At 45.6% G+C, this 26365-nt stretch overlaps 1 protein-coding gene across 2 annotated transcripts in view; it reads left to right on the top strand.

Annotated features, from left to right (window-relative positions):
* Window positions 1–298: 298 nt before the first annotated feature.
* Window positions 299–26365, top strand: part of PAPPA (pappalysin 1) — a 176024-nt gene continuing 149957 nt past the window's right edge. For both annotated transcript variants that reach the window (XR_001464480.4, XM_415522.8), the window contains exon 1: window positions 299–2244. Coding sequence is in view for 1 of the 2 variants with exons in the window: in XM_415522.8 (XP_415522.5) it covers window positions 1848–2244 (397 nt within the window). In the remaining variant the exon portion in view is untranslated. The remainder of the gene's footprint in view (window positions 2245–26365) is intronic.

Genomic DNA, 26365 nt, shown 5'->3' on the forward strand with positions numbered 1-26365 from the left:
TACGTAGATTGTCTGTAGGAAAACAAGGAGTGACAGCAATGAAGTTTGACGTGGAAGAAGAGGATGATCAGGGTTTGAGGCTGAATTTGCTGTAACTCAGCTCCACTCTACTGGGCTTCATCTGAACGGAGTTGTGGCCAGTAGGTTCAGCGTGCTACTGCTATTTCCACTTATTAAGTACTTAGAAAAAAATACTTTTTGTTGCCATCAGGGGGAGCTTTTGAGATCTTTCAAGAGTGAAAAAAATATTATTTAAAAAAAAAAAAAAAAGGAAAGGAGAAAAAAAAAGAAACGTCCCAGCTCAGAAAGAGATCTTCAAACCAGCAAGCAGCCAGAAGCTTACCTGTGGCTACAACTAAGCCAGGGAAGCCAGGGGAGCTGAATTCCTCAGACTGAAAAGCTAGCAATATTGAGAGAGGATTTTTTGACTCAGTCCACCAACAAAATTATATTATATTTTATTTTTTTTTTAATTACTTAAAAAAATAACCAACCAAACAACAACAACAGGAGTCTTTGGGAGCATTCAAAAGCCAAATCCTGCTCTGTTGCTGCAGCTTCTGCAATTGCTCTCCAACAAGCTTCTCTCCTTTTAGCTGCTCATGATTCGATGGGGACCTTTTGATGCAACATTTGGATTAGCTGCACACAACCGCTCTGAGGGGGACCACAAAAGGGGGAGCCTGGCTGATTGCATAACTAAGAAAATAATAAGAGGAAAAGAAAGAATTAGAAAAATGAGAGAGAGAGAGTGAAAAAGAGAGAAAGAAAGAAAGCAATTAAAAAAATATCTGAGACTCAAGTTTCAAGACTCTTTATGTGCTGCAGAGGAGCATAAGGTTTACCAGCAAAGTGCAACGGGGAGTCTGAGAGGAGAAATAGCTTTCTCTTTTGCCAAGAAAAAAAAAAAATAGGAATGTGTGTTTTGGACTGGACTGAGAAAGAAAGCTGGGGAGACTGCAAAAAGGGGGGTGCAGCATTTTTGTCTCATTGATCCATTCATCTTGATTGTCTCCTTGAAAAAAAAAATAATAAATAGGAGAGGAGAAAGTGATAGGGGGGAAAGAGGAAGAGGAGAAGAGAAGGGGGAAAGAAAGAAAACAGCAAAATTGTTTGAACCTCTGGAGCTATCTGCTTCTTCAAGCTGATTGATTAGTCATGATCCCTGCAGTTTTAATGGGAATCATTCAATTGGGAAGGTGGAGCACCCTAGAGTAGATTAGCATATTCTTGTTTACTCATCTTCTGAGGGGCTTTTTCTCTTTTCTTTCATTTTGTGGAGAAGAAGGGAGGGGGGGAGGTTGGGGGGAAGGAGGGGGTTGTGGCTTATGTTATAAAGGAGGCCAAAAAAATAAATAGATTAGAGCATCTTTTGGGGGGAGGGAAATCAGTGGGTCTGAGTCTTGGAGAAAGCTTGGGGGGTTGTTTTGTTTTTTTTTTGTTTTGTTTTGTTTTGTGTGTGTGTGAGTGTGTGTGTGTGGTTTTTTTAAGAAGAAAAAAATAAAGGGAAGAAAATCCAGCAGAGAAAAGAAGAGAGAGGAATTCCAGCTGTGGAGGAATAGAGGAGAAGAAGAGAGATAGAGGAGGAAGAACAGAGAAATACATTTCAACCAAGAAGGAGTTTTGATTCATTTTATTTTTATTTGTTTTAAGGGGAAAAAAAAAATCTATAAGCAGGAAAAAGAAAGAAAGAAAAAGAAAAAAAGAAAAGAAAAAGCAACTGAGAAGGGTTATAAAAAGAGCAAATACCAAGAAGGGTGAACAAGAGAAGAAAGTCAAGGCAAGGAGGAGCCCAAAGCTGGCAGATCGGGAGGATTTGCAGGGGAGAAGGGGGGGGAAGATTGGAAATGCAGCTCTGGAGTTTGCTGCTGCCTCTTGCGCTTCTCTGTACAGCCCTAGCCAGTGGACCCGAATGTGGGATGGACGAGCGCTCCCGCAGGGCGAGAAGGGACACCAGGCACAGCCGCCAGCTCCTCTACACTGCCCCGGGCACCTGTGCCACCAGGTTAGCCCGAGGAAGGCGCTCCACTGCTGGGCTGGAGCCTGGGCATGTCCCCCGCAGGAGGCAACAGCGGGAGGTAGAGGACGGCGAGGAGTCCCTTACCCCGAGCAGGGCGCTCTATTTCAGTGGACAAGGTGATCAGCTGCGGCTGAAGGCAGATATTGAGCTGCCCCGAGATGCCTTCACTTTGCAAGTGTGGCTGAAAGCTGAAGGAGGACAGAGATCTCCGGCTGTCATTGCAGGTAGGTCGCTCGCCGTGCCCGTGGCTGCAGCATCCCTTTTACGTTTCGGGAGCCGGCAGAACAGCCAGCTGTAGGCGTGCGTGTGTATAGGATACGTGTGTGTACATTTAAATGTGCGTGTGTGCCTTGCAACATACAGACGTATGTGAGTGCATGTGTAAACATGCACGGGTGTGTTTATTATACATATATTCTGTGGAATACTGGAGCTCAGCAAACTCTCTGAAAGTATATGCTGGCAGGAAAAGTTATGTAAACTTTTACATAGGGAAATGGCAGTATCCGGGCTAGTTTCTGTATTTCTCTGTGTATGGATTGAGATGCAGACAGGAGGGAGAGCTCTAACGGTGGGTTTTTAACTCATTTGCAGGTCAAAAAACTGTAAGTAGAGCATTTAAAAGTAGCTTGCATGTATGTATGGAAAGAAATGTATGTCTGGTGTGTGGCTGCAGAGAAATGCATGTGTAAGGTCCCTGTACGATTTCCTTAGTTTTATGAGCTCTTGAGCGTACTTTCACTGTTACCTTTTTAGATGCTATGTTAGCATGTGGTTTCCAAAAAGCTATAAAGGAACTTTTGGCTATTGTGAAACCTCAAATGAATCAAATGAGTTTATAAAGTTCCCAACCCCTCGGCACTCAGCTGGGGCTGGGACTCGCGCTGCAGCTAGAGGATGTCAAGTATTTTTGTCTCCCCTTAGAAACGGCAAGTGTAACACAAATGATTGTAAGGTCAAATAGCCCTATAAAACCATTTAGTACCGAAAGCAGCTACCAGGCTGAGCTGTCTGAGCTGAACAATAATGAGGAATATTGCACTTTTCTTGCTTACATTTTACGAGCCCATCGCGGATTGGGGTCCTTTCCCCCCGCGCTCGCTCCCGCTCCCCCCCCTCCCGCCACCTCCCTCCCTCTCCCCGCTTTAGTGATAAAGTGCAGCAAAGTTGTCGTGAAATCGGATACTTTTTGGAGGGTTACAAACCCTTATAAATGTCGCCACATCCATCTTTGCTCCGAAGGAAGTCATAGAAAATGGAAATGCCCTTAAAAAAAGGAAGCAAGTCAGAAAGAGAAACGGGCCGGGCGGGGGGTGGGGGGTGGGGGGGTGAAAGACATGTTTTACAGCTCTTTTGGCAAGGAGATTCCCTGAAAGCACAAAGTTTCCATGTCCTAGGATGCCTTAAAGAGACAGGGAGGATTTCCCCTTTCCCTTTAACTGCAGGCACTTCCTAGAGCAGGCGGATGCTTGCGCTGGTGGCACCGCCGCCCGCCCCGCTCGCCCGTCCCTGCCGCCATCCGCTGCCATCTGCTCCGTCCCCGCTGCCCCGTCCCTGACCCGCACCGCTGTCGCCTGTTGGTGAAGTTGCTTTGTCCGAAGGAAAACAAAACCGGCGATGAACTCAGCAGCGCGTTTCCTTAACTTTCCCCAGTTCCAGCTGCTCTGCTCGCGGTGGGGAGGGGGACGCAGCGTGTGTGGCTGCTGGGGTGGGCAGGAGGTGCCGGGCATGGGATGGTCCCCTTGGCTTCCAGCAGGACAGTCGGAGGAGTAATTTCATAGGAGAGGGCTTTCTCGTGCTCCACTCTTCTGTTTCCCAACCTTAACTTAAACCCGCGGGCTCAAAGCGCTTCCCTTTCAGCTTAGCGGAGGCAGAATTTGGGTTTACACAGATCTCTTCAGTGGCAGAATACGGTCTGTGTTTTTTGTTTGTATTTAATCCGGCATCCAACACCCCACGTCTGCCTTTGGTGCGAGCGTCTGCAATTCATACAATAGGGGACCTGGACAAACACACACCGAGATGGTTTGTAGTAAAATACTTTGATTGGCTGGGGGAGGTTGGGTTGTTGCCTGTATGAAACACTTGACCCATTTTATGCATGGAAATAACATTCCGCGGTGAAAAATGAAAAGAAGTGCCCCAGTTTAGCGCTGTGGAGCTCGCAGCTCTGCTCGGGAGGACTTTGTGATTTTTATTTTATTTTTAAACTCCCCCTCCCCCCCCATCACGCACTCTTGAAGGGGAGCCAGGTTTGGCTCTGTGTGTAAACACCTGGAAGAGGTCCAAGAGGAACTCACTCAGAGTATCCTCCGCACACCACAGCCTCCCAGACCTGCAGCAAGCTTAGGGAGAGATTACGCTTCCCTCTGTGAGGAAATCAAGGGTTCTGGCTGCCAAAACGTTTGGCTTTCTCATTTTCACTGTTTTGGGATGTGACAGACTCCGGAGCCCTGTTCTGCTTGCTGATGTTGCATCTGTAGGACCTCGCTGAAAGCCAGAGCCCTTCTGGGTGTTGGGTGGGCAGGGAATGGCTCTAGTTTGCAGACAGTGACTTTCTCCCCAACTTCTGTTGCAGCTGCAAAGTGGGAAATTGTGTTTGCATGGATCTGAAGGGGAGGGCAGGGCTGGCTGGAGAGCACCTCATTTACAGAGTCCTGCCTGTATCTTCATCTGCTTTCTGCCCCTATCCTCTGCCTGTGCTGACAGCTCTTCTGTGATCCCTCCGTGCCGGCACAGGAGTAGTCACTGCAAGTCCTATAGGAGCCACACACCCACACTTGAGCCTATAGGGGAAGCCTGTCTGTTAAAAATGTCATGTAGGACTCGAGTTGTTATCAGCTCCCATGCCTGAGCCCTGATATAAAGGAGCTCCTCTGCTAATCCTGCTACAGGAGTTTCTGTTTCTGTCTGGAGCCAACTCTCCTTACGTCACCCTCTGCTGCAGTATTCAATTTGTTTTCATAAATGGCTAATTTTACGGCGCTGTTAAGTGGGTTCGTCATTGCGCCGGGCCGTGCCCTGTGTCTGATGATAGGCAGTCCTCGGTGCCAGGCTCTGCCAATTTTCACGCTGGTTGGCAGTGATGTTATTGCTGCCCTGTTTGACTCCGCTCATATCTGTTCTGGCGTTTGTCAGGGAAAGCAGTTGGGAAACTGGAAGTCTGACCCATTGATCCGTGTTACGCAAAACCTCAGCAGTGTTTTGGGAGCTGGGCTGTGCCTCATTCGCGTGGCTCCCGCGGTGCGGCTCTGGCTCGTGCGTGCTTGGGTCTCTCCCTGGGCCACGCTGTTCTTGGACGGACACTCGTTGGAAGTGCGCACCTATTGGCACAGTGCATCCCTCTTACAGATGCACGCGTGGGCACATGGCATTAACCACTCAAGTTTGTGTGCTTGCTCCCGTAGTCTTTGAATGCATCTCCGGTTGTCAATGAAAGAGTTAAGGTCCGGGCCGTAATCAAGTTAGATAACGTGCACGCCATGCGAAGTAGAAGGCTTCGAAGCACCATTGACCTTGCTTCTGTTGTAATCAAAGATATTTCAGTTCTACTGTGGAAATGCAACCCCATCCTGAGAAATAGGATCCTCCTGAGTCCCTGTCAGGGTGTTTTCTGGTGTGTGGCTCAGGAGCAGGAGCTCATGTTTTCGTAGGAAGGAGATGTTGACTCTTTGCTGTCTGGGAGCTGAGAGGAGTGGGATGAATGATCGGCCGCGGGAGCTGGAGTAGAAGGGCGTTCCTGCTCTGAAGAGTGAAAGTTATCTGTGTTTTGTTTTTGTGTTGTGTTTTTTTTTTTTTCCCCTTCCTGGTTTCATTCTCCTCTGTCTCTCCGTCTCTTCCTCTGCCTGCCAACAGAGAGCACGATCCCAACTTCATAAAGCTTCCTATGTAAGGGAGTGCCTGTGTTTTCCCAACTTCGGTCCTTGGTGAACATAAAACTGCAGCAGCATCCAAAGGGGAAGAAACGCCAAAGTCAGCACGGTGGAGCTCACTTAAAGCCACAGCTCTTGCATGTGAGAGACTGAGAAACATCTATGTCGGGGACCAATCATTGGGCAGTTATAAAGACGTGTAATTGACGCTGTGTAGGTCTGCTCCCTCCGCAGGGTTTAAGAATATCTGTTTGGGGTTTGGTTTCATTTGGTCCACTTCTGGAGTTTTGGAGTCTGATACTGAATACACATCAGGTGGGAGCAGTGAGCTGAGCCTTGTCCCTGAAGCCAGTGCTCATAGCAGGCGCTCAGGGAGCTCTTCAACAGTGAGTTTACACTGAATTTCACTGAAATCGTGGGTAGATGGATAGATGGTAGTTGTTAATGCATCATTTTTTTTCTCATCTTCACAGCATGTTGCCTTTTTATTCCACGGATTTGCTTGTTTTGATCCGTAATGAAGTACTGAAGTGAAGGACTACAGAATGAGTCAGTCACAAAACTTGTCGTTAATTAGCGCTGCTGTGTGCCAGGTCCCAGGGGATGGGGTGGCGGGGGCTCAGGGCTTCATGGATGCTCCAGCATAGCGACAGCCCCCAACACGCCGTTCCCAAGGGACACAGGTTGACATGCAGCTCTGAGTTCCAATGATTCCTCACTTCACGGCTACAGCCCTGGGTAAGGAGTGACTGATAGGGCCACTGAAAAGATATGGCGTGGTTTGTCATTTACTGAGTATCTGTGAGCAGCTCATTTCGTCCCACCTGCAGAAGCTGGGGCAGGAGTCAGAAATGGGAACTAAAAAGAGATTTTCCTTTCCTTAAGAATTCCAATTTCAACCAGTCTTATTCTTTCAACCAGCTACACACCAGAGTCAGAACCATATAGTCTGAAGAACATGTTTTATTTCCTTAAAGTGCTTCCTTGCGGGCTGCTCTAATCAGTGAAATGGTAATAAAGAGGGAAGTTTGCCTTTTGATATGTGATGGTCAGGTTAGATTCCTCAGTGACGTGTGGCTGCCTCCTGTAGGCACCGAGCTGTGTCCCAGGCTGAGATGGCCACGCTGAGCTTCACTTGGGCCTGATTTACTTCTGGGACGTGCTTAAATCCTATGTCCTCAAGGTCTTGCTGAGCGCCAGAGCAGATGTAAAGAGCCCTATTCTGTCTCACCCCAAAGCCTTTCAGCTCTGTTGCAAGAGGGATGTGTGCCTGGGCAACCTAAAGGCAGGAGGGCCCCTGGACCAGGGTGCTCTCAGAGCTCAGTGCTGTCAGACCAGGGGGTTAACTGGGTTAACTGGGTGCGTTTACCTTGGATTTCTGGGGCTCAGGTTGGCCTGAACAAGGATGCGAATCCAAAATGCAGTGTCTATTTTCAAAAAGATGTATTGGAAAAAAAAAATAAAATAAAGCCTTCCGTGAGGGGTCAGCTGAGATGTTCCCATATAATAATTTTGCTTCCAATTTTAGCTGTTGTTTTTCAGCTCCTCTTTTCTTTTCTCTGAAAGAAATTACGGGAGCACAAGCAGAGAAAGGACCTCCTGGGTTGCCAAATTTAGTCCCCTGCCACGTCAGGGATATAACAGTGGATAATTAGTTCAAACATTCACAGAATCTCCACTTTGTTGGTTCTGATACAGCACAGGGCACAGAAAATTCCCAGCACTGTACTGTAAACCAAAGATCTTCAGCAAAAACCTGGAGACATCGCTATAATGTAAGGCAGGAAGAGAGACGGACAGACTGACAACATCTGAAGTACCTACAAATCCAAAGCATTGATTTAGAAAAGTGTTAACTATGTCAACTATGAGGAAGAAAAACATCTTCTGGTGTGAGATACTGGCCTTCTTATTTTTGGAAAGTTACAAACGAATCAGGTGCTTTAACAGTTATGAAACTTCTATTGAAATTTTAATCTGCCAGAGCTGATCCTTTCCCACAGATGGTCTGTTTTGATTAATTTCCCATTTTCCTGAGAAAAATATTTTATCAGCCATTTCCCACCCTTCTCTGATCATCATCTGTACAGCAGTTCCTATAACCCATCATAGGAAGAGTGAACACATTCGCTTTATTACGGTTTTGCTTCTCCCCCCCTTATTCTGAATGTGAATCAGAAAAGTCCTGTTTGATCAAAACGCTCTGCGTTTTTCTCTAAGCTGTATCAGCCAGTCTAATGTCATCTCTCCCTTCATTTAACCATTATACATTATGTATTAATCTTTCATTATATATTAATCCTTCTATTTCAAATACAGAAAGGGCCCTAGACTGTTCCATTCCCTGGCTCTGGACATTTGGTTACCATGTTGTAGACACAAGGCAGTTGAGTACGTTGTCCTTTTCTTCGTTTTTGCCCCAAAATGAGACTTCTGATAATTAAGGTGAACCTTTCTTCTGATCTTACGTTACCTTTTGAGCGTTTCCCTACCTTATGGTAGCTGGCATCTGACCGGGAATCTTAGTTTTATTTCAGCTTCCTGTGGAGGAGAAATCCTTGGTTGATCTGCTCATTTCTGCTTGTCCCTAACCTCTTTATTTTCTCTGGTGTGAGCACGCATGCACATACACACACCATTTCCAAAGCACCTTTGATTTTTTCCCCAGATCAATAGAGCATTTAAACTCCAATGATCAAGGAAAAGCAGCTTGTTTATTTCCCTATGTATCCTGACACAAGTGGCAGAGCTTGTAAACTGCTTTGATTTGATGGTGGTGCCTTTTATATAGTTTGCTCTCCCCACAGCCATCCATAAAGTCAAAGCGCTCTCACTCTGAACATGAGCGGAGCGCAACTCTAGAAGGCAAATAAAAAGGAATTAAGAAGAGAATAAGTGAGCATCTTCTCCCCGAGTGTTTCTGCTATCATTCTTCATTGCAATCCGAGCAGTGTGCTTAGTTGGGAACTGCTCGGCGTCTGTAAGGTTGCAGCACCAAGTGAAGCTGCAGTGCGTATCATAGTTAGAACTGTGAACAAACATAAATACAAGTCAGCTTATCCCTCAGTGCGAATGGAGATGTATTCATGTTGCTAGACTTACGCACGCAGCATGGATTTGATCCTAAACCTATCCAAAATCATGAAAAATACCGTTGACCTTGGCTGACTCTGACTTAGGCTCTGATTTCAGAGTCTTTTGCATCCCTCCTCTACATCCCAGACCCTTTCGTGGTCCTCACATTATCATCTTTTATTTTGCTGTCCTTTCTTGCTTTGGATACAAGAGAAGAAAAATTGCAAAGCTCTAACGTCAGAGAAATTGGCCAGGGGAAGGGGACATGTTTATTTTAGTTGTTTTTGCTATACTCCAAATCCCACTTTGGCCTCTGTTTCTGTCAACCTTTCTCCCTTTTTCTCGGTGTTAAAACGAGCACTTATTCAAAACACGCTGTCCGATTTTCTGTTCTGCTGGGTGATGTGTGTAACTTTCCCATCCAATCCCTCCACCCCCTCTTATCACCATCATAGCCTCAGTTCTTTCTCCACTATCTGATGTCCTTGATTCCTCCGTCTTTCCCTTTTTCCTGCTCTGCACAACTGCTGTTTTCTTCCTCCCTATCAAACCCATGTCATGGAAAGCCTGATGCTCTCTGTAGTTGTCCTTTTCTGTCCCCATGTGAGGTTGGTGTCCCCTCCTTGCAGACCAAGAGTGGCTCTCATGTTGTTGGCTGCCATGTTGGTGGTTTCAGCCACGCGGCGTTGGGGTGATGTGGGACCACAGGGTAAGCAGGCTTTGTGTTTGTGTGCTTGGGCAGGCAGATGCTCATGCATATTTTCTGGGAACTATTGTTATGGTTCTGTTTAATATCTATCCTAGTGGTGCACAAACAAGGAGTGAGCAGTTGTTCTCGCAAAGAGGGAGTGAGGGTGAAGTGAAACTGAGACGCATCTGGAACTGGCCTGGTGAGGCAGCATCTGAGAGATATGACAGCAGCTCAAGAAAACAGAAGAATTGCTGTGTGGAAGAAGAAAATCAGCCTGTTCTTTGCTGATTAGCTCCTGGAGTCCATTAGGCTTTCCTTGAGTCTTCCTTTTGAGTGATACTTAAGGCCCTCTGCTGTGATTTTCCTCCTTTTCCTTATGTAGCTTATTATTTATTTGCTTTAAATCACTTTCCCATATGGATTTTTCTCCTCTGACCGATCTTCCCCTCCTTCATCTGATTCCCCAGAGTCTTCTATTGTCATGGAGCTGGGAGAAGAGCAGGCCTGCTCCCAACACGGAGCATCAGCTGCAGGCTTCTCTCCTCCTTCCTTCTCTTCCTTGTCTATTCTCTGCTGTTAGTGTTGGAAGCATATTCACAAAGATCATCCATTGGATTGAGGAAAGAGATCTTATCACCCTTGTTTTGTTTGTTTTATTTAAGGCAGTGAGGGGAAGAAGTGGGAAGGATGGGCCTTCGCTGTTACCAGCGTTACTTCATTCTGATTGTAGGTTCTTTTTCTCGTGTCCCGATACGTTTTGATGCTGTTGTTTTCTTTGATCTTGCAATAAGATTGCAGTTTTGTGGTCCTGGTAACTTCTTCAGAACATTCTGCTAATTGTGGTGGTACATTTGTCAGGTGGAAGAGAGCATTGCACTTCGGGGAAACTGAGGAACTGCTCTGATGTGTCTGAGGTGTTGCTGTGTGTTTGGGACAGAGCTAGAAACTGATTACCGCAGGCTTGGCTTTTTGTTAACCCCGTTTTTAGTGATGATAGTAGTTATTCTTCAGCCTAGGTTGTTCTGCTGATGGAGTCAATGCACCTTAATTCCTGTAGGCTGCTGTAGCTGTTGATAGTTCTTTGCTGGGGGACCACTGTGCTGTGCTGATGGTGGTAATGAAGCCCTTCACTTACCAACAAGTCACATGAGCTCTTTGGAGGTGGTAGAAAATGAGATGATCTTGAGTTTATCTCTGATCCAGACATGCTGGTGAGGTTGGAATGAGCAGGAGTTACTGTATTTCTCAAATGCAGCAGTGTATGCAGCCCAAAATGGGAGAGAAGAGCAAATATCACAGAAGCCCCTCGGTTCAGGGTACTTCTCCTTAAGTTTGAATGCTTTCCTACTTTTGATACATCTCCACATTGGTCAGTATGTTGGCTCAGGAATGCAAAAAGCCTGGCCTTGGGTAGCCGAGGGTATTAATTAAGGGCAAAACCAGCTAATTTACCCCACAGTGACATCTGAAGCAGACGTGGTTGCAGACGGAGCTTTGCACAGAGTCTGTTAGTGCCCCAGTAACTGCAGCCTGTTTTTGGGAAGGGTCAGCAGCCAGTGCGCACCATCGTGTCTTAACAGCCAGTGCTTCTGTTGGAAGTGCCAGCAGGAAGGCTGTGCCTCATGTGAGCCCCTTGAATTGTATTTTTGCTCTTAATTCAGCAGCGTCTGTGCTTGTAAAGGCTGAGGTGCTAAGGTTGGAATCTGGAGCCTGCATTACTACTGTCTTTCTTTGCTTCTGCCTTGTGGATAAACGGAGCGGCCTCTCTGAGCTCAAAACAGCACCTTCCACCAGTGATAATTTAGTAGGAATTATTTTCAGCACAAACAAGACGAGAATTGGAAGCCTCCTGCGCTGTAGCTCATGAATGGAGATGTTCAGGGAGAAATGCAGTACCAGGAGAAAAAGCAAATGTTAACTAAATGCATTACGCACACAGTTTTGAAACATGTACTTGGCAGAGGGAAGGGTAAGTAGTACAAGCCAGATTCTGCTGTTGAGCACACCAGTGCAAACCCAGAGTTACTTCTTTGGAGAGGAAATCAGGGGGGCTGCTGCAGGCTGGCAATCCTGTTGAGTGTGGGGCCGATAGAGCGCGTGCAGTGGGGAAAACAAACAAGCTGAGAAGTGGATGTCATGGAGAACTGCCTCCAAGCACTGCTGCTTTGTGTAATGGTTATGATGATGCAGTGGGAAATGTTTGTACAATGTGGGGTTGTTTTTGCTTCTTGGAGCATTTTCTACGTACACCTAACCTATTCCCTTTAGGCTGTAAAACTAGGCCATATACCGCTTTTACAGTGAGCCCTTTGTGTTTCTAGCAACAAACGCTTCTCAGCTCTGCTCTCCAGTTTTGTGGCTCTAAGTTCCTTCACCCCTTCCCATAGTGTTCCATCTCCAGCAATAATATCCCCTCCTCTGTTTATAAACAAACACCCTCGGAGGAAGTTCACAGGAAGACAAGTTAGTTAATGAAAATCAACCGTGCACTCAGGACCAAGATGTGGGCTGGAGCCAGCAGGGTTACTGGATGTTCCCTACTCTGCATCTGCTTGGAAGAGTTTCATTAATGAGATGTCAGCCTCTCTATGTGCCCTTCTCTTCTTTTTCCACTGTCTTGGAAAACAGAAAAAATGATGGAGGCAAATTATGGTGTCAGTTTGCTTTAAAGTAATGCCCGCACAGTAGCTGGGAACTCCAAGCAAGGAGACAAGCTTGAATGAACTTGCTTTCACATGCTCCAAGACCCCCCAGCACAGGGGAAAGCCAAACAGAAGGTCGTTGTCTTGAGTCTTCTTCTGGCTTGTGCTTCTAACGGTGCACCTTGGCGGTCTCAGATGGGAGGTGAGGGAATTACCTGTTTGGTTCCGTCCGGGAGACACTGGAATCCTCTGAAAAGCTTTTCCAGCTCCTCAGGATGCATGGGAAAATAATGGGATGAAGAAAGGCTCTGTGAGTAAGGAGGTTGCAGTGGTAGAGCTGTGGTTCCTCACTTGCACAGAGGTGTGGTAGCCATGCAGTGCTCCTGTCCCTAGGAGTGCATTTGGGAAGTGAGGATGAAGTTTTCCCAGCTAATCTAGGTGTGAAAGATGTGGTCCCACTTTTCATTCTAAGAACCTTGAAAGTTTAGATGTGTTACAAAAGGCCTCCAGTGCTGGCAGAATCTCTGTACCTTAAATTGTGATGGCTTCCAACAGTCTTATCTGTTGCTTTTTTTTTTTTTTGAAAGAGCAGTTCTTCTTATTGCACAAATATTTTCTGGCATGTAATTAATAGCCTTATCTGTAAGACAGTTCCAGTGTGGTCTTTCCACCTCCCCCTCTCAGACAATCAGAAATGGGGATTTTGCACTGCAACATGGGCAAAGTTTATCAGGCATTGCACAATCTCTGTGTGAACAGATTAAAAAAAGAAGGGAGAAAATAGACCTGATTTATACTGGTGAGCTTCCTCCAGGAATTCCAGGATAACCACCAACAATTTGTCCCACGAGGAAAGTTGAGTGCTTCATTTTTGCCCTTCGGAGAGCTCTGAATTAATGAAGGATGCAGTACCAGCGTATCTTGTGCTCTTCTTTGAGCTGGGAAAGACTGGAATTCCCCAAAGTCCTCTTGTTAGGGATGCTTTAATCAAACAGACTGTTTACATTCTGTGTCTCACTGGAGGCAGTGCTCAAACTGGGGTGGTCTCCAGCTATATGCCATAATACTAGGGGTTTATTTTATTTTATTTTAAACATCAGCATGCCCAGTTTCCCAGTTTTACTGGGAAAAGGCCGTATCCAAACACCTGCAGGTTCCATGGTCCAAGCCAGAAAGAAGCAGCAGCTGCATCTCACATAGGTGGAATGATCCTGCAAGGGAATCTGTGTTTCCTCTGCAGCTTGCTGTCTGCAGGGCTGTGGCTTCTCAATGAAGGTGGGCCAGGAGCACTTGCACTGAGGGGAAGACACCTCCCAGCAGTAGAAGGTGAGCACCAAACTCTTCCCTTTGCCTCAAGCACAGAGGGCAGAAAAGCAAGGCCATTTTTGCACCAACCATGTGTTTTCTATCACACTTGTGATGGCCAGACCGTGAACATCTACTCTGTCAGTTTCTGTGCTCTGCTATTTAAGAAAACACTAAATTAAAGGGGAGCTATGTGTTTCTTGAGAGAGAAGGAGGAAGGAACTGAGATGGGGATAGCTCTTCCAACTATCGCCTGTCTCTCATCACCTCTCCCTCAGGATGAACATCTCTATCAAGAAGTCAACACTTTATTGCACAACTGTATTACTGTAATGGGCCATAAACCTTGAAATGTGATCTAAAATTCTGTTCAGATAAAATTAAAAAAAAAAAAACAACCTGTGGTATCTTCTGGAAGTGGTGTATTTCTGCTCCCCATGCTCAGGATCTTCAGTGCATCACTGAGAAGAACGCACTTAAATGGGTAATGCGGACAGCATTCTTCCGAAGCCAAGCACTCCAACCAGCTGTTCAGCAGCAATGTGATTTATTGAGAGCTGTCAATGTGTTCCACACATGGTGTCCTTTGCACCGATGAGCTTGCAGCCTGGCTTTTATGGGGTTTCTCTGACAGTTGTCAAACACTGGTGACAGGGCAAGCTTGATGAGGCACACGTTTTTATGGGAATGTTATGGGCACTGCAACAAGATGTTCTGGAAGGGAAGGACAGACTAAGAGTAACTGGCAGAGAGGAAAACAAAGGCAGTTGCAAAAGGTTTCCTTTTTACTGGTGGTTTCGGGAAGAGAACAGCAATTTCCTCCAGCAATAAATTAGATGTTTTGGGAGAAAGAAAGGTTGTTTGGTTAGACAGTGGTGACAGTGCTGAGAGATAAGTAGGCTCCCTCTCCTGCAAATTCAAGTTTCTTGTTTTGTGGCAGAGTAGTTGGGGGTGCACAGGTTGCTCTGGGATTTTAGTGCCTCCTCAGAAGCTGCTCTGAGGTGTCCTCAGCTCAGTCCTTGGATCAGTGATGGTGGGAGAATGGCTCTCAGCCGCCCTCAGAGAGACACTGCATGTGGGGAAGTGGGAATTACACCAGTGTAGCTCTTTGTTTGGTCGCGTGTGATGCAGTTCATAGCAAACGCCACTCCGTTGTGCAAAGAGAAAGAAGTGCTTGGCCAAGAATTCCCATTGTCCAGGGTCACACGAGGTCCCTGCAGTGTTGTGCAGCTCTAAAATGGGAACTGGGGTTCAGAATACTGAAGAGACAAAAAGACAGATGCAGTTCTTGCCGATCTCAGCTTGTCAATTTGTCTTGACTTGTGTAAGCTTGCATTCGTGAATATCACAGGTATTTGTTTTCCCCCCACTGAAAAACAGAGCTGTTGCCTGAACAGTGACTCTGGCCACATTCCCTCCTATTCAGCACAATGCAATCTTGGCTCTTTACTAGTTAATATTTTCTGTCAACAACCTGCAAGAAAACATAAAATCAGTGCTGATAAAATTTGCAGATGTTGCAGAGTTCAGGGAGTGGTAAACAATGACCAAAACAGGACTCTCATTTGGGTGTTTTCATAAATTGAGAACATGCAAACAGTATGCATCAGAATAAAGCCAAATGTGAAGTCATACATATAGAAAGACGGGAGGCAGGTCATGCATAAAGGATGGATGATGGGGGAAAGATCTTCCACCTGAAAGCTAAGCGTGTTGGAGTGACTCTGTGTCAGAGCAGATAAAGCAACTGAATGTGAACTAACAGTGTGATGCTGTGGCCAAAGGTTTCAAGTCATCATTAGCTGTGTAAACAAGGAAATGTTGAACAGGATTGGGGAGATTGTGTTATCCTTGTGTTGACAATGGAGAAGCTGCTGCGGAAGCACTTTGTACAGTTCTGGTGTCCATCCACGGCTTAAGAAGGATGTTGTATGAGAGAGGATTTAGAGAAAAAAAAACAATCATGACAATGATCATAGGATTTGTAACAAGTCCTAAAGCATTTGACTCAAGAAGATTAAGAGGTGAGTTGGTTATCATGATCTTTAAGTATGTGTTTAGGGAACATTAATCTGATAATTGGAGTTTGGAAATCTAATCATAGAGGACATGAGTAAATCCAATGAATGCACATGGAAGCTAGGAAACTTCAGAAGAGAGAGAAGATGCACTGTTTTGGTGAAGGTACTCAGTCACTGAGAAGCCTTTCTGAGTAGAATGGTGCAGTGTCTGTCACCAGGTAATTTTCAATGAGAATTAGGTGTTTTTTCAAATTCTTATTTAAAGAGGAGTTAATTCAGTCCTCAGCCCCTATTGTGTCTGAGTGCTTCTAATGCTGTATCACTCAGGGGTTTTCAGTTATTACTGCGAAAACAGGAGTGGCGTGAAACCATCTCAGGAGGGGTTCAGACTGGATATTAGGAAAAGGTTCTTCACCAAGAGGGCGGAACAGGCTCCCCAGGGCAGTGGTCATGGCACCAATCCTGCTGGAGTTCCAGAAGTGTTTGGACAACACTTTCAGACATATGGTTTGATTTTTAGGTAGTCCTGTGTGGAGCCAGGAGTTGATCCTTGTGGGTTCCTTCCAACTTGGGATACTATATGGTTCTATGATTCTAACTCATCGAAGCAAACAGTAGGATGCTGTCTTCAAATCCTTTCATATTCCATTGTAACTATGGATTTTTCTTGACTCTGGGCACTTTGTAGGGATTCCTGGGCATTGCTCTGGTTGAAATGTCAGGCTTAGTATAACATGATGTTCTTCATCTTATTTAGGTTTTGTCACCTTTAACCAGGAGAGGTTGCCTCAAAACATACCAGTGTGCTAGTCTGAAGACTGGCTCAAAACAAAGACTAAAATCTTTTCTCATTGAAGGTACTGAAGGCTGGACGTGGCCCTGGACAGCCTGGTCTGATGGCTGGCAACCCTGCCCATGGCAGGGAGGTTGAAATGAGATGATCTTTGAGGTGCTTTTCAACCCAGGCCATTGTATTCAGACTCTGAACTGTTGGCTTCATTGAGACCAAGATCTTACCTCCAGAATGTGACCTTCGGGGAGCAAAATCAAGGTTCCCCACTGCAAACTGGAGCACTGACAATGTCAGGGCTGCAAAACTAACACAGCAGACATCACTGAAAACAAAGAAGTGAATGAGAAAGCAGAAAATAAGCTTGGGGTGACTTTTGCTTGTTGTCTCCTTGCTGGGTGGTCTGTCTGTCAGTCTCAGGGCAGAACAGCACTCCAGAAGGACATGTAGGCTCTATGCTGAAATGACCTATTCCTGTGACTTTGGCCAAGTTGAAAACACAAATACAGAACAAAGACCTAACCAAAGTAATGAAATTCTGTTTCAGAGCACTACTTTTGTGTGACCCAAACCCATCTGGAGATCTTCCCTTAAAATAAAGAATGAAGCCCAATGCCCAAAATGCCCCAGCCTGCTCCCTCAGTGCCATGTACATGTGAGTGTGTGTGCACAGAGAAGGTAGCACATGCACACGCTTTTTTGTTAGCCTTCATTTCTTTGGTTCCAGATTTAACCGAAAGTGGAAGGTCTGAAATAACATAAGAAGGGTTGAACATATGATATTTCCTGCTGCTCAGCTAAACATAAGAATTGCCAACAATCTTCCAAGGTAGCTTGTTTCTTTTACATTTTTTTCTTTCAGTTCTGCAGACTTGAGAAGGTCAATTACTTTTGAGAAGCATTTGACTTTGGCAACGCTCATGGAAAGTGAACTAGAATTATGACCTTTTGGAGGTTTGCCCATCGCTGTCCCATCTCGTCCTTTAAGAATTAAGGGCTGAATGTTGAGCTCCAGCCTTCAGTTTAATAGGTGTGAATTTGCGTCTGTACACCTCTAAGACGTTTCCAGTATTTAGGTGAGACTTTCCTATCAGATGTCCATTTAGTTGGGCTCACAGATCAAGGGATCACCACTATTTGTATCCCAGAAATACACACTCAGGTATTTCCAGGAGGAAAATGATGCCCAAACAAGTGACCCCAGATTCAAACTGAGCAGAGAAAACGAAGCTCTAAGATCATGTACTAAAGTTAGTGCGTGGTGACTACAGCCTATCTGGTATGCATACTGTAGTAGTTATATCATGTTAGAGAGGCAGATTTTTTTTTCTTTTTTTTTTTTTTCTTTCAGCAGGATGTTTCCTAGAAAGCAAAAATATCTCTGTGGTGTTTGTATGGGTTTGGAACTTATATGCAAGTATGGATCAGGGAATTTGAGGCCTGAAATAGTTGTGATTAGAGAGGACCCGGATCCCTTTTAAAAGGGACAGCAGGACAGAGGCGCAGTGAGCTCTGCTCTGCCTGCTGGTACTGCATGCTGCTCTGTGTACCACATCTGCAGCACTTCTGGTAAGGGTGGTAGATCCCTCGGTTGCTTCTATGAGTATAGGAAAGATGCAGTCATATGGGAAGGCCAGATGCGGTAAGACATTTGAGTCTGGATTAGATCTAAGATACTTTTGTAATAAGAGATTTAATTCTCACAGAGGCCAAGATCTCGCATGGTATAAATCAGTGCAAATGCACTGGAACCACTCAGTTCTGTGCTCACAAAGTGTTTGCCCAAGAATGTTCTCAAAATCCAATTAAATAACTAGAACTGTTTCATGTGGAAATGCCCCTCAATTACAAAGACAAGTCTAAGCTATCATGATGTGATTTTTACAGTCTCCTTGCAGGGTGCCCTAGTTTGCATTCATGGAATTTTTTGTTTTCGTTTTGTTTTTGTAATAATGTGGATATCGGCCATCTGTCTGATCCCAGAAAGGTTGTAAGGTTGTTCCCGCTCCCCAGGTTCTCTTCCCTCTCCCTCATTGATCATAATGTTTGATTTAGGTGCCACTAGATTTCCTTCTTTGTTCTCCAGCCCTAACCTGCCCCCTACAAACACACACACATTGTGCAATGGTGTAAAAGCTCTTCTCCCTGCAGCTGGGAGTAGTAACAGCTCAGCTGGTTCCAGCACTGCCCTAAAGCTGCTGTAAAGGTCAGTGACTAGGGAATTCTAAAAAGCAAAACAAGCTGTGTTGTTGTCCCCCTTTCAGTTCTTGCTATGTATTTTGATCAGCACTCCAAGCAGTCTCATGCGCAGACCTCCCCTGCTTGCCGCTGTGCTTTGCTGGCTGTGGCGAGGGCTCTGCAGGGCAGCACGTCGGGAGGCTTCCCAGCACAGCTCCAGGCTCAGCCACTGCTGCAGCTGATTGACTTGCAGTGCTTGTCAGGCACAAAGCACATTTTGAAAGGAAATGCCATATTGAACTCCCAGGGAGCTGATGGGTATTGTGCACGGTCATCTGATGGCACAGATGTGCCCCTAATAATCCTTCCAGGAGAGCGTTTCCTCCTGGGATGCTCTGGCCATCTGATCTGCTCTGAGGTATGCTGACCTATCTTGACCCAGTTTATGATCAATTCTCTCCGCTGTTTTCTGAAAGGAGACCAGAAATACCACGTTATCATTTAGATTGCCTGGAAGTTGTGGTACTTCTGTCCCTTCCGTAGAAGATACTCTCTGTTTGCTCTCAAGCATTAACTCTTACAAAAGGGAGGAAAGTCGCTCCGTGTTAGCATGCTCAAAAGTAAATTTGTCAATAGAGCTTGATAGCTAATCAGTGTTTGGCTAATAGCACAGAGGGGAGGAGGAGACCTGGAAGCAGAGGTAGCGGATGCGGCACTGAGCACGTTGCTGGGGACAGTTCCCTGGTGTGCCATTGCATTTATGTCCTTTTTGTAGGTTTTGTGTGATTCCAGTTCATTTGTACGTGCACCTGTGAAAGATGGATAATGTTCACGCATGTCTCTTGATCTGTACCCACATGCTTTGCAATATGCGCTTACGAAGTGGGGGGAAAAAAGCTGAATTTCTCTAAAGGTGAACACACTGCCTGAGCTACAATGGGATGGTTAATTTGTAACCCATTCCTGCTGATCAGTGAGTGCAGGTAAGCTTTGAAGCCAAGAAGTTTTCAGGTTGCTTTGAGTTAAGCCAATAAACTGTTGCAGGCTCTCCATTCCCTGTCTCTACTTGAAGTTGTGTTTTCATCAACACCAAACTGCTTTATTACCAGTGGGCCACAGTCTAAAGCTGGCAGCCATCAACCTGATTCTTGTCTGGATCAAACCTGGTGAAAAGTTCTCCACGTTCATGACATACACCAGTGATTCTCTGAAGCAACGTGCTAACGGCAGCACTTACAGTGGTACCCCAACAGAGACTGCCTGTGCCATCTTAATTACTGTTCCCACGTGTGCTCTCATTGTGATCATCTCTAATAACACGGACACATGCTGGTCTTCCAAGCTTCAGCCCAAAATATTTGGTTGTTTCTGAGAATGAGGCAGGAAAAATATATTGTTCTGCAGGTGTTAGAAAATTCTTACCCTCATTCTATGGAATGTTCCTATGCTCCTGGGCTTTATTGAAGGGCCTAAAGTTTGACCCTTGTGAAGGATGTGCTTTTTCCATCCATCTAAAAGCCTGCCCAAATGTAGTTATTGGATTATAAACAGCCATAGTTTGTTAACCGAGTACCAGTCTCCACTGGTTCTGCAGCTTTATTGTGAAATGCTTAGGGAGATCTAGATAAGAAGGCACCCTTCCTGCTAATACTTGTTTACGCTGATCCTATATACAGAGGAGCCCTTGCAAAAGCAGTGCGTGGTCCAAGGATGACCCTGTTACAGTGCTGCCAGGCCTGGAGCTCACTCCTCTGTGCCACATGCTTATGCAGTGTTGTGTGTTCACTTACACCTCAAAATCCCCCACAATCTAATAATTTCTCACTAACCCCAGCCTACCAGATCTGTTTGCAGTAAGCTCTTATATACTGTTAGCGGGTATATTCTCACAATGGGCTCAGCCAAGTGTCACTAACATGATTGTCCATGCCAGTGGCTGCTCGGCTGCAGCCTACATGATTTTCTTATCAGAAGGGAAGGATTTATGTAATGTTCATAGCTACCCAGCAACTACAAATTCATGTGTTGCTGTTGTAGCCTTTCTCACCTCCCTGTTTTCAGGCTTCAAGCTATCTCGTTGAGCATGTGAGTGTCTGGGAATTTGAAAAACAGCACAGAGAATATGTGTTGTTCAATACTAAATGGCAGCGATATTAAGGTTTTGATACTGCAGAGAGCCTTATACCAAATTCTCAGCGTTAGACAGGCATGGCTGTATTAGGCTCTGTATTTCTAGAGAATGAAGATCTTACCTTTCATGTCAAAATGAAGGAATTCCATCCCTCTGTCTTGGATCTGAACCCTATTGCATAGCTTGGAAATGTTAATACCTAGTCTGAAATTAGCTGGATTGATAGCAGCAGCAAACATCCCCCTTTTCCTCACTTAGCACATTGCCACCTGAGCAAGTCTCAGGTGGTTTGCTTGAGACACTCCTGGGCTCAGGGGCTGACCTCAGGAGGCCTCTCAGCTGCATTGGAAATGGTATAGATAGAGATGTTGCCTTAAGTACTCTGGACTTTGAATTATTAAACTATCGTGGAAGGAAGCTGGGGGCTGGGAGAAGCATGGCAAAGGAAAGGAGAGATTATTTCTCCCCTTTGTGAAACTATATTGGGTTCAACATCATACCATGAAATATCCAGTGCAGAACTCAAGAACTGCTCCAGTGGATCTTCGCTGACTTATCCAATTGCATGGAACATGGGGATACTTAACCCAAATCTGTCGGTTTTAATTATTTTCCTCTGGACAGATAAAAGCTTTCTATAGGTTCCTGTAGAATATTTGCTCTTTCAAGCGTTCCTCTGTGCTTTGATACTAAACGATTAAAGCATGCTAAAGAAAAAAACAACCCCAACCTTTAGCTCCCTGTTCTTGGGCCCCCTGACTGCGGCTTTGATTGTTGACCTAAATTCCCCTTTCATAACTGAGTCCTGTCACCTCTGGTTGTAGTCTCCCAGCAAAACAGGCACAGCCAACTTCCAGAAGTGCAGAGCACCGCTTTCCACTCCACGCCGCACGGCCGGGACGGCTCTGCAGTGCGCCCGAGGTGGTCAGCATCAGAGCAACCTCCTCCTTCCCCTTCCCCCAGCCTCTGCTCCTGGAAAGTAAAGCAAAACAAAGTCCCGATTTTATTCCTTCCCATTGCTCAGCAAAGGGGGGAAACTTTTTTTTTCCGCATAGAGAAATAAATTCTTAGGTAATTCTATGGCTGGGCTGATTACCGGGAAGCATGCTGTTAGCAAGATGCAAGAGCTGGCACTGAAGGGGCCGAGGGAGGCCTGGAGTCTGTTATTGATAATGTTAAAACGAATTACAGCAGCTTGCACGGGCTGCTCTGGCCTCTTCTTTCAAACTCTGCCCACAGAGAGCTGCTTATGACTCGCAGCCTCAGCCTCTAACTGTGAGTTCCCAACTCTGCGGCGGCTCCTGACAGCTCCTGGGAGCCGTCTGTTCCTCTTGGCACTGCGAGGGTGCAGAGCCCCGTGCCCAAAGCCAGGCCTTCCCTCAGAACTCAGCAGATGATGTTGCCCATTGGCCGCATGCTGCCCCATCCCATCCAGCACATGGGGCTCAACAGCATGGCTGTAAGTTTCCAGTGGGGTCCTAAGAACAAACTGAGGTAGAAATCAGTAGGATGGTAGGGCCATCCACGGCCTTGGGCACATCCAGGGATGGGCACCCACAGCTCTGGGCAGTAGTGCCAGGGCCTTACTGTCCTCTGAGTAAAGAAATCCCACACTGGCCTTGTTTAATGCGATCAGGTGTGATGAGTAGTTGTATTTGGAAGCAGCTGTGTCTTGGTAGCCAAAGAAGTGACATTTCACTTCAAAAATAAAGGGAGGAACTGTACTACTGGTTTTCCATGTTGGGCCTTCAGGGTTCAGTTCTCCAGGAGTACCCACTATCTCAGTGCCTAGGAATTCGCTTCTCCTACAAGGGACAGGCGTCAAGGGGCTGGAAGGAGCGCGGTGGGCCTTCCCTGCCCTGGCTGAGTGTGGCATCATGGTGTGTTTGTGCTCTCCTCCAGAGCTGTCTGACTCACTTCTTGTGGGGAGGGAAGGTTACCGATGACTCTTACTGGAAAGCTGAACCTGTGCCTCTTCTTTTTTTAATAAAAGATAAATTCGGTTTTAATCCCTTGGGCTTCAGGAACAGGAGCTCTGCAGGGAAAGAAGTCACTCAGCTGAGGGGTTAGCAGGGCTGTCACTGTTCTCTCAGCTGCCGCTCCGTCCCTTTCTAGCAACTCAAGGCAAGCAGAAGTGAGGAAAACTGTTTGCTGCTGTATGAAACTTGTACATATTTTTTTAATCTAATTGCTGTGGGGAAAACAAACATCAGTTTTATTTCGCACCATTTCTTGGCTCAGGAACTTGAGGCATATTCGCCAAATTGTGGTTTTGCAGTCATTGGATTGAGTCTCATTTACCATGAGGCCTCTTTACACCGCTCTTGGTTTCTTGAGGGACACAGAGTAGCTAAAAATGTCCTCTGCGACGTTATTGTAAAGAATTCTGTGTGTAAATGAGCATCTACACTCTGTATGTTTTCCATGTAAATGTTGGTTGCGGTCACAGCTGAATTTTGAAATTCAGTGTGAACCATTGTGAGGGGGTGATTGTGCTCAAAAACAGCCTTGTTTGGGGTAAAAGAGGCCTCTTCATGTTTAAAGTGTTCTTAATTATGTCTAAGAAATAACTCATGGCTATGGAACCTTTTACTAAATTGAAATAAATTGTGAAAACATCAAATTATTCAGTTTTCAGAAGTTCTGGCAATTATCTGACATGTCCCTCTTCCAATGGTTTTGCCCTTATTAGTTGTCATAGAAGAAGTAATAAATTCTTTTATTATGACATCCAAAGTCCCAGCTGAAATGAGTTTCATTGTGCTGGGGACAAAACGGAAAAGTGACACTCCCTTAGCCGGAGGAATCGTAGTCTGAAGCCAAAAGTAAGTGAAGGAGTGGGAAAGTAGGTACAGAATACAGGCAAAAGAAGGTCAGAAAGAAATGGTACAGCTCTGCAAGTTATAGGGAGTGTGTTTCTCATCCCTGTTCTTATTCTTTTTCCTTTCTTTTAAGAATAAAATGAGCCTTTCTGCTGAAGGCATTGGGATCAATCCATCTTTTCATCAAGAGTTGAACGTCTGTACTAGTAAAAGTTTAAGAAAAGAATACTGGATTTGGCATATGGATTCAGTAATGACCTTCGCCCTAAACTAGAAAATGTAAGGAACTGGAATAGTAGACTGTTTCAGTTCAGCAGCTTTCATACTGGCATGTTCAGTGGTGTCCCTATTGTCACTGTTTTTTTTCTTTCTCTGCCCTCCTTTGGCTCCCTGTAAATCTCGAATTGATGGCAGCTGTTTGAGCCAAACTCAAGACACGTTGCATCACATCAGGGTTTAAGTGCTCAAAGGCAAGGGAGGATTGCTACTATTCTGTAGTATTCCTCCAGCAGCTCCATCTGTTCAGCTGAGGTCAATCACTAGCATCATGCAGCACTTCAGAGAGAGGGGAAGATGTTCTTTAATCCTGGCCAGGATACTGAATTTCCATTCCATGATAATTTATTCATTCTTTGGGGGAATATTTCCAGCCAGTCAGTACAGAAAGCCCCAAACGCTCGACCCTGGCAGACTGCGTGGTGGGCTTCAGCCCTCTGCCTGACAATGGGCATGTGGAGCACCTTGAGAACCAGGCACTGGGCTGCACAGGTGGTGAGGATGGCATCAGGCGCAGCGCCTGACTGTGGGCTGACTTCTGCACCTGGGTCAGAACCCAGTGGGGCCTTGGGCCAGGCTGCAGACCCACAGCTTCTCAGAGGTGTTTGTAAGGACTAGCCCATGTCTGCGTCGCTTCTCCTGCTTTCACTGGGTTAGCATTTGGTGGCAGGCAAAAACTCCATTAGAAAATGTCTGACTGGTTCAAATGGCCTTATTATAATAAAGTGAGACCGTGGTGTACCTATAAAAAGGTCTCCTTGTTAAGGGAGGCGGCTTTCTTTCATGCTGGGTTCCTTTTATATGATATGCTTTTACTCTTTTTCTTCACTATTTCCCATGCTGGAAACAAAGATATTCAATAACAAAAAGTTATTGAAACAGAATGGACTCCCCCGGGAGTTTAATTTTCCAGAACTGGGTATATTTTGGAACATCTCATCTCTTCACCTTTGAGCTCTGGTTTACATGGATGCCATACCTCTGTACAGAGCGTGTTCAGATGTTTCATTGGGGCAGAGGGGAGAATCAGTAGAAGTCACTGCCAGAAGAAGAGAGCTCATGTCTCTCCTGTAATGCCCCTTCACACCTCACACTGTTTCCATGCTTGCCCAGCTCTCAGGGACCTCTGCCTGCTCTACTGGCAGGGTGACTTTTTAATAAAACATCATTTTTGGAACGTTTTTTTATGACTTATTCAGGAGAGGGACTTGCCGTGCCAACTGTCTTCTCTTTCACTGCAGTATTATCCACCCACTACTGTTGGACAATACCTTCATTTGAGTTTCATAAAAATGCAGACCTTTACGGGCTGTCCTACATCTCAAAAATGAGTGCTTTCTAAAAGTGTTTATTCCATAAAGAGAACTAAAGAAACCCTCAAAAAGACAGGAGATCCCTGACTCCAGAAGGTCACCGGTAGCTTTGGCTTTCATATCATGAGTTTCTCAGGTAAACATCCATCCCAGCAAATGTCGGGGGTTTTTTGGCATATTTGTTTTTTCCTTTGCTGTTCCTCCTCCTCTCCTTTCCCGTGATCAGAAGTAGCAGTATAAACTAGAAGCTGGTCTCGGAAAGGTTTTGAACCGAGTGCGCCCTACAGATGAATAAACACATTACCTTCCGAACCCTGGGATCTCTCTTCCAAAGGAAACAGGAAAAGGGGGAGCTCAGAGTCCCTAGCAAAATACCAGCGTGCAGAAAAAAGCCCTGTTTAAATTTTTTTAACTTTCCCATCAGAAGCCTTTTTTTTGGGGGGGTGGGAGGGGAGGCGTGGGGGAGGAGAGGGGAAGGGTGTGTGTGGGGGGGGGGGGGGGGGGAAGGTGGGTGCTGGGAGAGGGGAGGAAAAATACAGTGAATGCTCCTGTAACCTTTGCTCTGTTGATACTAGACAAGACTGCACTGTTAATGAGTGATTGTTAACAGATGGCTGTTGAGCAACTTAGTCAGCAGCAGAAGATGTTATTTGGTTGTAGTGCTGGGAGGGTTAGGGTGCAGGGGTGAGGTAAGGGGATATTTAGTCTTTTCATGAGGACTGAACTGTCAGAGATTTATGATTTTTGGTTAGGTTTTTGGAAGTAAAGGCTTGGGGGAAGGAGTTTCTGCGTGCTGGTAGTAGGAAGGCCATTGGTGCTGAAGGCTCTAATGATTATTTTTGCAGTCGAAGGGTCTCACCGCAGCCTGTGGTCTTTGAGAACTGAAAGATGGAAATGTACATCTTTAACTTGCCAGCCCTCGTGTCCCAGGCTGGGAGGAACGAGGTTCTTTCCATCTCTTGTTGGTGAGGATGTAATGAGAGAACTTTAGGTGTGGAACTGCACTTTGTGTATGAGATAAATAATTCATGGACACCAGTGTATTCTGTTTTCGTGCTGTTTTTTTTTTCTTTTTTTTTTTCCATGGATATGAGTTTGAAGGCAGCCTGAAAATGTTACACTTGCTCTCAGCAAAGTTTGGGTATTTGATCATACCAAGATTATTCCAAACTGTGTGGTGGTTGGATTTCGTACCTACCTGCCACTGGCCCTTGCTAGATAAAGGGTTC

Source organism: Gallus gallus, chromosome 17 (assembly GCF_016699485.2).
Source record: "Gallus gallus isolate bGalGal1 chromosome 17, bGalGal1.mat.broiler.GRCg7b, whole genome shotgun sequence".
Taxonomy (NCBI): domain Eukaryota; kingdom Metazoa; phylum Chordata; class Aves; order Galliformes; family Phasianidae; genus Gallus; species Gallus gallus.